Source organism: Dendropsophus ebraccatus, chromosome 3, assembly GCF_027789765.1.
Source record: "Dendropsophus ebraccatus isolate aDenEbr1 chromosome 3, aDenEbr1.pat, whole genome shotgun sequence".
Classification (NCBI taxonomy): domain Eukaryota; kingdom Metazoa; phylum Chordata; class Amphibia; order Anura; family Hylidae; genus Dendropsophus; species Dendropsophus ebraccatus.
In genome coordinates, this window is record NC_091456.1 from 63,447,026 (window position 1) to 63,462,643 (window position 15,618).

The 15,618-nt window shown below is 41.3% G+C and overlaps 1 protein-coding gene across 9 annotated transcripts in view; it reads right to left on the bottom strand.

Annotated features, from left to right (window-relative positions):
• RFX3 (regulatory factor X3) overlaps positions 1-15,618 on the bottom strand; it is a 184,289-nt gene that overhangs the window by 16,551 nt on the left and 152,120 nt on the right. For all 9 annotated transcript variants that reach the window (XM_069961908.1, XM_069961907.1, XM_069961910.1 and 6 more), the window contains 6 exons: positions 9,127-9,239; positions 7,853-7,968; positions 7,291-7,445; positions 1,153-1,250; positions 917-1,066; positions 1-209 (listed from right to left, as the gene is read on the bottom strand). In XM_069961908.1, the coding sequence (XP_069818009.1) occupies positions 1-209; positions 917-1,066; positions 1,153-1,250; positions 7,291-7,445; positions 7,853-7,968; positions 9,127-9,239 (841 nt within the window). The remainder of the gene's footprint in view (positions 210-916; positions 1,067-1,152; positions 1,251-7,290; positions 7,446-7,852; positions 7,969-9,126; positions 9,240-15,618) is intronic.

Genomic DNA, 15,618 nt, shown 5'->3' on the forward strand with positions numbered 1-15,618 from the left:
CTGTAAAATGACCATTTAAGCAGAAATTGTCGAGCTGCCTTAGGAAAGCTGGGCCTCCCTTCATAAGGTTTCAGTGCTTGCGTCACCACATTATCGAGCCAGGCAGCCCACTGCTCCAAAGTGCTTTGCTGCTGAAGAGTCATTTTGAAGTCTGTTTCTAGTCTCTGCACCATGTTGTCATCACACTGGCACACCCAGGAAGCCTGCTCCTATCACAAACCAAGACACAGTTACATTTCACGTCATGATCGCAGTGCTTTAGCCAAAAGCAGAGGATTTTGTTACACAAAATACTTTCTAATAGAGTAGTTTGTTTGTTTTTTTTACATTTATTTGGTAAAAATTTCTCTTTCTAGTGATTTCAATAAATGTACTAAAGCAAAGACAGACCTAAAAGAAAAGATTTTTTTTTCAGTCAGGAAAAACATTTGCTATGTAGAGATGGCTTTGAGGTCTTTCTAAATTTCTAACGCTCACTGCTTAAAAGTCTATCCAGCGTTAGGAAATTTTTATATAAAGCTGCCCTGCCGGAGACTTCCCGGTGTCCTGCTATGGTGTCTCCAGAGCCCCCCGTTGATTGCAGTCCCTACCCCTTCTGAGACAAACTTGTCTCTGGAGTGACACCCCGCTCAGCTAATCAGTGACTGAGACGGGACAGCGCAGAGGCCAGTGATTGGCTCAGCGGGCTGTCACTCCCGAGACAAGTTCATCTCAGACATGGCAGTCCCTCCAATTAACAAGGGGCAGCAGAGACGCCATAACGGGACACCAGAGGAGCGTGGAAAGGTAAGCATAACATGTTTATTATGTTTTCTAGCAGTGCAGCATTATATAAAAAAAATTCCTTACGCTTTTATCCCATAACCCTTTTAAAAACAATGATATGTAGCAGTAACTTCTGGCCAGTTTGTAATACCTGGACATTGGCAAAGTCCACACGGTTGAGGTCATTAAGCATCTGGTTAATCTGAGATGTGTTCTGGAGCACAGCACGCGCTGCCTGAGCCAAGTGATTGAGAGATGTGTATCTTCGCAGAGTTTGAGCAAAGGCACTTACAGCAGCAACCTGTTAAAACCAAAAAGCCATTAAGACCAAAGCTTGAGTAGTAACTTGCATTCTTACAATTTTTTGGTGCAAAAAATCTCACTCACCTTGGTTTGTACCATTCTTTGTGGAATATTACTCATGGCACTAGAGAGCCAACCTTCAAGGCTTTTTGCAAAGTTTCGAACGGCTTGGGTCAAGGCACCTGAAGTATAGTGAAATTCAGGACAGGTAAGTTAATAGAAAACATTTAGATTTATGAGCAAATTGTTGTCTCCATTTTCGTAATGACAAAATGAGCCCATATAGGATTCATTCATTTGATATTTAACTTACATACAATGCAACATCTGGGCAGAGAACGGTACTGCTGATGTATAATGGGGGGAAGAGGGGGGATTTATTCAACCAAATATACCAGTTTTGGGGTAGAAAAGTTAAAAAAAAATTTGCTCCATTCATACTTTGACTGAGTTGGAAGTTCCTGCTGAGATAACACACACAAATAATTGTCATGATCATTATTTTGATGTCCGTGCAGACAACGTCCGTGCTTTAATTCCTTGTACGCATTGGACGTCCATCATTTCATTGACTTCACTGCATTGCATTGAAGTCAATTAAATTGCGACTAAAACTGACACCTTTTTAAATAGAAAAGGGTGATGCCTTTTCTGTTTTTTTAAAGCGTCATGTGAACACAGCCATTCTGTGATTGTAATGTAACTATGGCATGTTACATTTAGTTTGCAGGTCATTTTTATTATGCTAATAACCGATTTATCTGTTTTCCAATTTCGCAAAATAAAATCAATTGAAAAAGTAAAAGATAACTTTTATTGCATCGCTATATTCTGAAAGCCATAAAGTTTTTGGCAAACGGAATTGTGTGTTTTTTGAGGTACGGGCTGTAGTTGCCATTTGTGTGGTAGATGCAATCTTTTGTTTATTTCTGTTCCACCTTTTTGGAGGCAAGATGACCCAAAGCAGCAATTGTGATATTTTTTTTTTTTTTTTTTTTAACAGTGTACACCATTCGGGACTAATAACATAGTACTCTAATAGTACAGGTTGTTACCAATGCGGCAATATCAATTATATTTCTTTTAAAAAACGGCTTTTTTTACTTTTTTGGAAATAATGAAGGGATTAGTTAGAAATAGAGATGAGCAAACCTCGAGCATGCTCGAGTCCATTTGATTAGCTGGGGCTGCTGAAGTTGGATAAAGCTCTAAGGTTGTCTGGAAAACATGGATACAGTCAATGACTATATCCATGTTTTCCACATAGCCTTAGGGCTTTATCCAACTTCAGCAGCCCCCGCTAATCAAATGCTGAACAATCGGGTTCGGATGGACTCGAGCATGCTCCAGGTTGACTCATCTCTAGTTACAAAAGATAATTTTTTTTATAAAAAAAATGTCGTCGTCCCCCATCCCCTTTTCAAGCTGCGGTCTCTAATCACTGTAAGGGCCCTATTCCACCGGACGATTATCGTTCAGATTATCGTTAAATCGTTTGAATCTAAACGATAATCGTTCGGTTGAAATGCAGTTAACGATTAACGACAGAACAAGAAATCGTTGATCGCTTTATAAGACGTGGACCTATTTTTATCGTTGCTCGTTCGCAAAACGTTCGCAAATCGTTCGCATTGAATAAGACATCGTTTGGTTGTTCGCAATAGATACGAACGCAATAGCGAATAAATAGCGAAGAAAAACTATCGCAATTACGATCATAAGTAACGATTATCGTTCCATGGAAATGAGTGAACGTTTTCAGGTCTTTCACAATAGCGGTCGTTTGAGAGCGTTAATCGTTAACGATTATGTAAACGATAATCGTCCGGTGGAATAGGGCCCTAAGGGCCCTATTCCACCGGACGATTATCGTTCAGATTATCGTTAAATCGTTCGAATCTGAACGATAATCGTTCGGTTGAAATGCAGTTAACGATTAACGACCGAACGAGAAATCGTTGATCGCTTTATAAGACCTGGACCTATTTTTATCGTTGCTCGTTCGCAAATCGTTCGCATTGAATAAGACATCGTTCGGTCGTTCGCAATAGATACGAACGCAATAGCGAATAAATAGCGAATAAATAAAGAGAAACGATCGCAATTACGATCATAAGTAACGATTATCGTTCCATGGAAATGACCGAACGTTTTCAGGTCTTTCGCAATAGCGGTCGTTTGAGATCGTTAATCGTTAACGATTATGCAAACGATAATCGTCCGGTGGAATAGGGCCCTTAGGGTAGGTTCACATGTACCATAACGCTGCGTATTTATCGCTCCGTTTTTATCTCTGCGTGTTTGGTGCGATTTTTACATGCGAGTTTTGATTTTCACATGAAAATCATGTGAAAATCAAAACTCGCATGTAAAAATTGCACCAAACATGCAGCGATAAAAACACAGCGATAAATACTCAGTGTTAAATACGCAGCGATACGGTACGTGTGAAGGCACCCTTATGCTGCATTACAGTACTTCTGTACTGCAGTGTAGTATAACTGTCAGTAGTACAGTCATAGTTTTTGCCTGTGAGACAAAGTTTATGGCTGGAAAAAAGCTCACTGCCTGGGGAATATACTAAAACTTAACGTTTATTTTGGTTTTAAAAACTGATCACCCAAAAGTAAATATGACAAAAAGCCAACCTAACACCAAATCAGGAAAAACAACACAAGAAAAACACAGTTTGGTAAAAACTATCCACCTGTGGTGTTGCCAAAGGCTTCTTCTATATGCCGATATTATGACCGGACTTATGTTCCTTCAAGTGCTGGTATGGTAACCGGACTTACACCTCTGAAAGACAGTGACAACACCAGACTATAGATGTAAAAAAATAATGTACCCCTATAAGGATGAAAAGACAGATGATGCGGAGAGGATAGGAAATCAGAGATGTACAGTAAAAATTAGTAACAATATACTTATTGGAGGGTGATCTTTGCGCATCAGCTTGACTTGTTGTAGCAATATGTGTACATCTGTATGGTTTATACATCTTTAAACACAGTACGTTGGAATGGGAGGGACCAGATTACCATAACTTGGACCACACTATGAATGACATGATCACCCACTAATAGGTATATTGTAGCTAATTTTTACTGTACATCTCTGATTTCCTATCCCCTCCGCCTCATCTGTCTTTTCATCTTTATAGGGGTACATTTTATTTTTACATCTATAGTCTGGTGTTGTCACTAGTAACACTAGCTAGTTCAGGGCTCCCCAGTAAGACAGTTAGTAAACACTAGTATTGGGGTAAAATCAGGAGAGTAAGGGATAGGATCCAGTGCGGGGACGTCAACTCTACCTAGGGCAGGTTACACCAGGGCCCTAAGGCGAGGATTGGATAGACACACCCACATTAGACGCCCCACACGTCCATCAATTGTTTACCCTGAGTCACCGGGTATAGCGTCACCTGTAGGGATAGGGACCTCCATCCATAGTTTCCCTTTTCCTTCCCAATATACAGGTTTCAGAGGTGTAAGTCCGGTTACCATACCGGCACTTGTGGGAACATAAGTCCAGTCATAATATCGGCATATAGAAGAAGCCTGTGGCAACACCACAAGTGGATGGTTTTTACCAAACTGTGTTTTTCTTGTGTTGTTTTTTTCTGATTTGGTGTTAGGTTGGCTTTTTGTCATATTTACTTTTGGGTGATCAGTTTTTTAAACCAAAATAAATGTTAAGTTTTAGTATATTCCCCAGGTAGTGAGCTTTTTTCCAGTGATTGGGAACATACGATTACAAGTGGCAGTGATAAAGTTTGTGGCTGGGCTTCACAGGAATCCAATCATGGAAGACCGGGAGACCAGGATCTGAATTCCAGCTGCCATGGCAACCATTGGTAATCATGCAATCACATTCCAGGGTTGCCGGTGCACTACAGGGGAGTCCCCTTTCCACTGTCCACCCTCTGAGTGCCGTGATCACTACTGACCATGGCATTTACAGGGTTAAAATCCAGAGATTGGCACCTGTCAAGTCTCTGCAGTTGCAGTGGTAGTCCAGTTGTGTTTGACAGCCAGCTCTTGCCATTATTGGGGTTGGCTCCGCTTTTGAGCATACCCAATTGCCAGAATGTAAATGTACACCACAGAGCCCCAACAGCATTGCTCCCAGGATGTAGATGTCACATCAATGCCCGATGAAATAGCAATGCTGAAGCACCCTGTTATTCCTTCTGAAAATGTATGAATATGTTGACAACTGGACGTTACAATTCCCATTGTCAAAGGGGCTTTTACCTACACACTCATAAGACCTGCATAGAATTTCAGCCTTAGGGTATGTTCCCACTACGAAATATGCGGTGGAATTCCAAGCTGTGGAAGACGACAGATTTGAGTCTATGGGACAGGCGGAATTTCAAGTGGAGTCAGCCGTTTGGCCTCAACATTAAAATTCCACTGCATAGTCTGTAGTGGGAAAATAACCTTACAGTGGCAGATTGTGTAGGGACCTGCCCCCTTGATAAGAGGTATGGTAAGACCTAGTTATTCGTGAACTTAACAGAGCGATAAGAGCAATGGCAGAGTTCTAGATGCTCCAGAATTGTTATATTATGGTAAATCAAGCAGCTACTAAAACAGAGGAGCTATAAGTCCTCTTTAATTCTTCCGCTCTTGTCATTTACAGCACCAGTACAAACACTACTTTCTGCATTATCATAAAGTGCATCATACCATACTGACATAAAATGTAAAGGGTGTAAAAAAGAAAAGGTGAGCATTAAACCAATACCACTTCTCTTTTTGAGGTAGCAGGCGAAGGTCATAAGTCTGTTCATGTAGTGGAAAGCTGTAGGCGTTAAATTGTTCTGTGCTATATAGCATGTAATAAGTCCTGCGCTACACAGACATGCACATCAATTGAAAGCTTGCTTTGTTTGCCACAAGGTTCTTTGGGATTACTGCTCTTCAGAAAATCACATTGACTTTCAAATTCCTGCTGCTTGGCTCATGGGCAGAATACAGACACACAGGCTGCAGCAAAATAATGACTGGAAGGACAGAATATTGTAACCAGTAAGCGCAAATACTACATTCATGGAAAGAAAAAGCAGATTATCTGTAATCCCCATTAGTATGATTACCTGCATTTGACATGGATGGTGTACATGGTTTTAGAGCAAAAAGTGTTTTAGCAACACAAAGTGCGTAATTAGAGCACGCTGACCAAGTATTATGTAGGAGTATTGGCTAGTGCAGCCGTGTGAGCCACAGTGCCAGCTCTGCCAGACACTGAATATGGGATTTTATACCTGCACGTCAGATATAAGAAGTACACATATTATAAAACGTTCAAGGTCCAGAGTGTCATGATGTACTGTAATAAATCAATACACAAATCATTCTGACTACAAATGCACAAACCGATTGTACATTAACATGCTAGTCTCATGGAAGGCAGTGGTTATAGTACAGAATATGTGCATGAATGTTGTTGTTAGTTCATTTTGATGTTAGACTTAAAGGGGTAGTCCAAAGAAATATTTGTACTTTCATATTGCTCATGTTTCAGATAATTATAAATACATTTTACATACCTTTCGCCAATCCCCCACGAGTGACATAGGTTGTGGTGTCTCTGTTCTCCATCCCAACACATAGGAATTGCCCACTCAGCTAATCACTGGCCACAGCCATTGATTTGAAGAGTGGTCATTCCTATGCGTCAGTAAGGAGAACAGAATGCAGACAGCAAGGGCCGGTAACATTAGATTAGACAAACTAAACCAAATTTAGTTAAAATATTTCTCCAGAAATTCGTGTTAACATAATTGCAGGATACTTACAGAATAATCACAAAAAGAATCACCTGCTACTGACCAGGCATAGGCCTGCAGCTGTTTGTGCTTTTTTTTTTAATTGCGCAAATGATAAATTACCTGCAAATCTTGGATTATGCAAATTTTTGAGTGACTATTCAAAACAGGTAGATTTAAAAAATATTGGCCCGTCGAATACTGGTTCATACATGGAACTCAGTCTAAAAAAGGAACATATATTCACCAAAAAAGGTAAATGTCCCTCAATAGTCTAAAAAGGCTAATCATATGAATGATGTTTTTGTCCAAAATACTGTCATAGAGATGTACATGATGTCTACCAATGATCTATAGGAAGAGCATTCTTGGCTTGATCCTATATATAATACAACTAATACATTACAGGTCAAAGTCAACTACACACAATCCATAAAACTTACTAGGAATTGGTCTTAGGACATCAGGAATTAGGATCTCCACCAAAGCTTGATACATCACGTGGTCACAGTTGCACATCCACTTCAGAATGGATTCATTTTTGCAGAGCAAAATCAACTTTGACTTTGGCAGTCTGCTTTCCATTTCACTCAGGTTGCTGCCATAAAAAGAGATAACATAAGAACGAAATCTATTACAGCAAGTACACTATGAGATACAGAGAAACATAATGGACAGCAGCATGTAGCGTCACTTCAAACCAATATAAGCACAATATGGAGGAAGATACTTATGGGATAATTCAATGAAAAGTAAGCTACTCCCTTTACCCGTGGAGGGCTTTTTGCTTCCTTTCATCTTCCCATCATCCTACGCTTATTTAATATATAGACAGTACTTGACTTGTAAAAATAATTTTACATTTTCTATTAATATGGATATATGCTTATTTGAGTCTGTGGGATCTGCTTTTACCCTATACAGTTTGCCTTACTAAGACAAAACATTACTGAACATTATTGAATTGGGGGAAGTCTTTTTTGGAGTCAACAGTTCTTTACTTACCCAGTTTCTGTAATGGTAGTCCCATCAGCTGTCGTGGTTGGAGAGTAACGCCAAAAGGTTTGCCACAGTTTCTCAATCAGACTAAACTGCAGATTCACCACAACATCCAATATTGCCTAAGTCATTAAGAACAACCACATTAGCTTAATGTATATTAGATATTGCTGTAAAATACATTTTTTGTGGCAGTTGTTTGATATTTAAAACAACAGCCATTGTTTTGAGTATCAAATAACGTCCATGGTTCAGCATGTTTCAGTAGCCGGCAGTGCAGTGAGGGCCAATGAAACAATATTCTAGTACAGGTGGATTAATTGGCCTATTTATTAAAAAGTCCATTGAATTTAATAGTAAAGATGGTGAAAGGACGGTGAAAAAGAAAAAGTGTGTGTAAACAACTGAAAAATAACCTCCGTTTGCAAAAGATGTCCGCAAATAACTGTCATGATCATTATTTTGACGCGCAAACAAGATGGACGCTTTCTCTCTTTTTATTTTTTTTTACTTAATGTAAACATAACCATAGGGTACTGTTTATTAAGTCTTAGGGGGAGATTTATGAAACTGGTGTAAAGCAGAATTGTCTTAGTTGCCCCTAGCAACCAATCAGATTCCACCTTTCATTTTTCAAAGAATCTGTGAGGAATGAAAGGTGGAATCTGATTGGTTGCTAGGGGCAACTAAGACAATTCTACTTTACACCAGTTTGATAAATCTCCCCCTTAGTGCCTTGGGTAGCATAAGGTCCTTGTGGTCATAAATATGTTGAAGCCATGGAAAATTTGGTAAAAAAGAACATATCCACCAGATGCAATGTGGAGATCAATTTTTACACTCCTAAAAATGATATATTTTGAGAAGCAAAATAGAATAGAATGTAATAGAAGAATCTTGGTAAAAAAATAACTGGTGTCAAAGTAAGGAGGTTACCAATGGCAAAGTGTCAAACACTGAAGCTACAACTGTCCCTTGTGGAAAAATAGAAATAAACCATATAAATCACCCATGAATTAGCAAGCAAGGGGAGATGTCCTAAAGGTCACCTCAGAACAGATGGCTACAATAACTTGGGCACATGGGATTTAAAGCAGCATCTACAATTTAGAAGGTGTTCTGAGCATTCTAAAGAGAAGTATAGCTCACTTAAATATTTGACTTTACTTAACCCTTTAGTGAAGGTCAACATGTCCACCAGTAGTAAAACATCGAGAACAATTTAGAAAACACAGAGTAATGAGGGAGTAGTAATTCTCACAAAGACATAGCGGCCTTACCTCACAGTGCTCCCGATAAAGAGTCTGCAATGACTTGATGTCTTCAAAGGTTGTACCATCTGGCAGAGAAGATATTTCAACTTCTGCAAACTCTGGAAGTGCTCTAGACGCATCTGTTGCCATAACAACATAATGGAAGAAAGATATTGTGGATGGTGCCAATTACAGCTTCATTAGGAAAATATTTAAGAAGCATAGCAAGACAGACATTGTAAAAGGTCACATTACTTAATGAGCAGAGGCTGGCAAGATTTTATTTTTATTCTTTTATTAATGTTGTTATAAAAAAAACAGATAATATTTTTAAACAAATGCTGGTAAGAGATATGTGTACCGCATTAAAACGGCTTCAAATACATCTATCTTCTGTATAGAGCTAATTGTACAAAGTACAAGGCTACAATATCTGGAATATACAAGACTAATCTATATAAATAACTGATGCTGGTTAAGTGGATGACGAAATTCATTCAAAATAATACAACCAGCGACATACAAGAGAATTAGCACTCTCTATTGAGTCTGCCATCTGCATCAATGAATGTACTGTAGCACCAAAGGCCATGGATAAGATAATAAGGTGCAGCAATACAACTTTTACTAGACTTATCTATATATACGTGAAAGAAAGGTTTTTTCCTCGAGAATAAAAATTCCAAATTTATCTATAGAAGCAAATCCATATGGTGGTAAATACTTCCGGTCAAAGTATTTTAGGACTAATACTTTTTTTTTCTATAGTAGTAAATGAATGCAAAGCTTGTACTAAAACATTAATATTAAGTTCACCTGTGCTCTAATGCAGTGGGAGACCCAGACTGATCAGAATTGTTCACAGGTCCTTGTGACATGTCAAAGTTTTTTTGTAATTGACAGGGACATTCTAACCACAGTAAGGTCTGCACGATATTGAGCCTCAAGGAGTGCCAAGGTACCACTGTAACTCAGGTTCAGCCTAAACGGGTTCTCCAGGATTAAAAAAAAAGAACAGCTTCCTTTTTTTGCAAAAACAGCACCACCCCTGTCCCCAGGTGTTGTGTGGCACCCCTTTTTCATGTCTTGCATTGTCTTTTGTATAAACAAACACATGCACTGATGCCTTCTGCGTTATGCTGAAAAGTCCTTTAAACATGTTTGCAATTTACATTCATTATTTGTTTAGTTATCATGCTTTAAAATACAGCTATACTTACTTGTTTACAGGTCCAGTCTCCTGGAGGCAGCTTTTTAGTCTTCTGCTGGTTGAAAAAAAGAGAATAAATGCAGGAAGTCCCGGGCATCTGAGCGCTCACTGAGACGGCAGTCATGTGATTGATGGACACATTGAGCGGTGACTCTGTACTGGCCGGGACTTTACGTATTTAGTTTTATTTTTTCACCCAGCACAGGACTAAAAAGCTGCCAACAGGAGACTGGACCTGGACTGTTGGTAAGTATAGCTTTCTTTTACAGCATAGTAACAAAAAAAAAGTAAACGGCAATCTTGCTTTATTTCACATATCCTGTTGATTTGGATTTTCAAATTTATAACACCAGTGGCACTTTAATCTGAATGAGAACTCTGTAATTCACAATTTTCCTTTTGGTGGCATTTTATGAAACTGAAGACTTGCTGTCGAGTTCACCAACAGCTGTGATTAGTTTATAAGGTCGTTCTTTAAGGCTTATTCCCACATAATAATACATCATGCCGCGCGATGAAAGACTCCACAACAGGGCTTTCCCGTCTGTGCTGTCCATGTTTCATAAAACGTGGGAATAAGCCCTAAGAATTAGTCAAGCAGGATGCAGACAACTCCCTTAAAGGGGTAGTCCACCAAAAAAAAATTTCTTTCAAATCAACTGGTGCCATAAAGTGCCAGAGATTTGTAAGTCACTTCTATTAAAAAATCTTAAGTCTTCCAGTACTTATCAGCTGCTGTGTGTCCAGCAGGAAGTGGTGTTTTCTTTCCAGTCTGACACAGTGCTCTCTGCTGCCACCTCTGTCCATGTCAGGAAATGTCCAGAGCAGTAGCAAATCCCCATAGAAAACCTCTCCTGCTCTCTAGACTGGAAATAATACAACTTCCTGTTGGGCATACAGCAGCTGATAAGTACTGGAAGGCTTGAGATTTTTTAATAAAAGTAAATTACAAATCTCTGGCACTTCATGGCAGCAGTTGATTTGAAAGAAATTTTTTTTTGGTGGACTACCCCTTTAAAGGACCCTAAGTGTCCTTCGTGTCTGTTTCAATGCTCCTCGATCCAATCTGTGTGGTGCTTCTAGCTTTTATATTGAAATACAAGAAGCTCCTGCTCAGCCAATTACTGGCTGGGGTAAGTTAGCCGTACAGCCAGTAACTGGCTGAGAGGGTGCTTCCTCTGCGTCAATAGAAAAGTTAAAAGTGGCGCTTAGATGAGATCTACATACACACATAATCAAGGCTAGGGGCAGGTGAGTATAAAAATGTTTATAGTTTTTTCTCAGACGGAGTTCATATATAACAATTTAGTAGTTTTGGACAAACACTTTAATCCCACATTTATTAATGTTGTACCCCTTGTGTGCGCTACAGGAAAGGTCAGATTTATACTTTTTCCACGGCATACGCCAGTCATAACTCTTGGCCGAGCAGGGGCTGGTGGGCATAAAGGTGGGGAGGAGGCGTGGCCTCCTCCCGTCCTTAGTTAATATGGTTTACAGGCATAAACAATGCAGAAATCTACATCTGCACCAGAGCAGATGACGTATGATAAAAAATAAGGTATAAAACTGTATAATTTAACCTTCACACCTGTGTAGAGAAGTCATAATACAAAAAAGGAGGGGGGGGGGCAGTTTCACTTTAACCGGGTAAATGGGAAGGGAGGGGTTATTTAAGACTGGTGTACAAGTACGCCAGTATTGATAAATGCCCCCCTTAATGTCTAATATATTGGAGTTTGGTTGTTTAACCCCTTAAGGTCAAAGACAATTTTCGTTTTTGCACTTTTGCTTTTTCTACTTTATGTTTAAAAGTCCATAGTGCGTTAGCATTTTTTCACCGAGAGACCCATATGAGCCCCTATTTTTGCGAAACCAATTGTACTTTGTAATGACAGGCATTATTTTTCCATAAAGTATGTTGCAAAATCGGAAAAAAAATCATTTGCGCTGTCAAATTGAAAAAAACCCCCTGGAATTTGTTTGGATTTCGGGGAGTTTTGCATTTACGCCGTTCGCCCTGGGGTAAAACTGACTCATTATGCATGTTTCTCAAGTCGTTACGACTACAACGATATGTAACATGTATAACTTTATTTTATCTGATGGCTTTTAAAAAATTCAAACCATTGTTAACAAATATATGTTCCTTAAAATCGCTCTATTCCCAGGCTTATAGCGCTTTTATGCTTTAGTCCAGGGGTCCTCAACTGGCGGACCGCGGTCCGAACCCGGACCGCGGAGGCCAGCTGTCCGGACCCCTGGTCAGACCTCCTAACCGCCCCGGATCCGGTCCGTCCCGGGGCGGTTAGGAGGTCCCGCTCCCCACCGCACTGCCTCCCGCCCCATAGGCGTACTGTCCTTAGATGTCAGTACGCCTGTGGGGCTGGGGGCAGTGTCGGTCCGGCCCCCGGCTGATTCGCGCTCTCTGGGGATGTCCCGGGGATTCCCCAGCAGAGCGCGCACCACAGACCTCAGTGTACGCTGCCGGCCTGTCCTTCCCGGAAGTGCAGGCCGGCGGCGTACGCTGAGGTCACTGATGCGCGCTCTGCTGGGGAATCCCCGGGACATCCCTACAGAGCGCGTATCAGCCGGGGGCCGGACCGACGGGAAGAGAAGACGACAGCCGCAGCGGGGAACGAGGTGCTAGGTGAGTTGTTTTTGTTATTTTTTTTTTTCTGTCTGGGGGGCATCTACAATGGGAGAGCGCACAGGTGGACTATATACTACAGGGGGGACCTCACAGGGGGCTATATACTACTGAGGGGGCTATATACTACTGGGGGGAGCGCACAGGGGGCTATATACTACAGGGGGGACCTCACAGGGGGCTATATACTACTGAGGGGGCTATATACTAAAGGGGGGAGCGCACAGGGGGCTATATACTACAGGGGGGACCTCACAGGGGGCTATATACTACTGAGGGGGCTATATACTACTGGGGGGAGCGCACAGGGGGTTATATACTACAGGGGGGACCTTACAGGGGCTATATACTACAGGGGGAAAGCACAAGGGGGGCTATATACTACTGGGGGGAGAGCACAGGGGTGCTATATACTACTGGGGGGAGCTCACAGGGGGCTATATACTACAGGGGGACAGCGCACGGGGGGGCTATATACTACAGGGGGAGCTCACAGGGGGCTATATACTACAGGGGGGAGCTCACAGGGGGGCTATATACTACTTGGGGGGAGCTCACGGTGGCTATATACTACTGGGGGGAGCTCACAGGGGGCTATATACTACTGGGGGGAGCTCACAGGGGGCTATATACTACTGGGGGACAGCGCACAGGGGGCTATATACTACAGGGGGAGAGCGCACAGGGGGGCTATATACTACTGGGGGGAGCTCACAGGGGGCTATATTCTACAGGGGGAGAGCGCACGGGGAGGCTATATACTACTGGGGGGAGCTCACAGGGGGCTATATACTACAGGGGGAGAGCGCACAGGGGGGCTATATACTACTGGGGGAGCAACAGGGGGCTATATACTACTGAGGGAGAGCGCACAGGGGGGGCTATACACTACTGGGGGAGCAACAGGGGGGCTATATACTACCAGGGCAGTCACCCCCTTTGTACCTAATATCAAAGGCCTGGTGAGAGAGAAAAAAATGCCAATTTTCCCGCTAATAAGCAGCAATTCTGTATATAAATAGTTGAACGTTTGTGACAAAGTAACAAAACACGTTTCCTACTGATGTTCAGCTCGGACCTTCACCTGACAATAGACCCCGGTAAGTGGACCTTCACTAAAAGTTGTTGAGTACCCCTGCTTTAGTCTATGGGGCTGTGTGAGGTGTCATTTTTTGTGCCATGATCTTTACTTTCAATCGGTACCTTGTTTGCGCATATGCAACTTTTTGATCCGTTTTTATAAAATTTTTCTGGATTTGATGCGACCAAAAATGCGCAATTTTGCACTTATTGCATTTATTTGTTTATTTTTTTATATTTATAAAATGGGAAAAGGGGGTGATTTGGACTTTTATTAGGGGGAAGGGATTTTTTATTAATAAAAACAGTTTTGTACTTTTTTTTTTTACATTAACTAGAAGTCCCCCTGGGGGACTTGTAGATACACAGCACTGATCTCTCATAGAGATCAATGCTGTGTATATACACAGCAAAGATCGATTAGATCGGTGATACATTGCACTGGCGTGCTGCAGGCCAATGCAATGTATTGCCGAGGCGGGATCAGCGTCATTGCGACGCTGAGGCCCGGCACTGGCAGAAGAACGGATCTCCCCCCCGCAATCACATCGCGATCACAGCCAGGAGCGGCGCCGTACAAAGCGGGGTCCCGGCAGGACTCCTCTCTGAACTCCCCCCGCGGCACCATGACGTACCAGGTAGGTCATGGGTTGCTAAGGGGTTAAATCAACTCACTTTTTTTTTAAAGAGAAGAGGGAACTGGGTAGTTGGTTGATTCCAAGACTGTATCTATTAAACATGCAATAAGGACACTGATTATAACCAATGGTCCGGATAATCTCATGCTGTATAGCATATCCATAGTTCTGATCTCCCTTATACATTATTCTTCTCTGTAAAATAGTTCCCAAACTTTGACAGGTAAAGCCAAATGTTGCATTATTAAGAAAACATACTTCTGCTGACTTTTAGACTAGAAATGATAAAAAAAATCCTGCCTGTTAGAGAACTGTAATAGAATGTTTCAACAGCGTCTCAGTTGTCACATTTACAGCTGGGGATAAACACTAGGATTCCCTCTCTCATTGTTCTAGCTCCCTGCAGGCCTACACAAATGTAAGACTCAGGGTTCAGCAAGGATGGAGAACTAAACAAGGTAAGAAGAGAACCAAAGAAAGACACAGTAGGTGGTAAGTGAAGACAGCCACAAGAAAGTCAATGGCTATAGGAAGATAAAAGTGCAAAAGGAGACTTTCATGGACTAGACTGTGCTTCTATAAAGAGAAAGACGCAGAAAAATGCACATAATATAAAAGGACAACAGAGGGTGCTTGGATATAGATAGAAGAAAGCTTAGAATAGGAAACCTAGTGACATATGATTCCAGATGCCAAGCTCCTTAGTAACTACAAGGTTACTTGCAACCTCCTCTTCAATCATATTGATAAGAGCATACACTACCCTGACGCATTGTCATATACTTTGTTAAATGTAACTATATGGCTGCTGTGATCCAGCAGCATACACTTGCACACCACAGATGAATTAGAAAGGACACATACTTTTCCCCTCCTTACTCGGCCTTCTATCTTTGTTCTATTAGCATATATATGGACATTATATTGCATTTGGGAGGGGG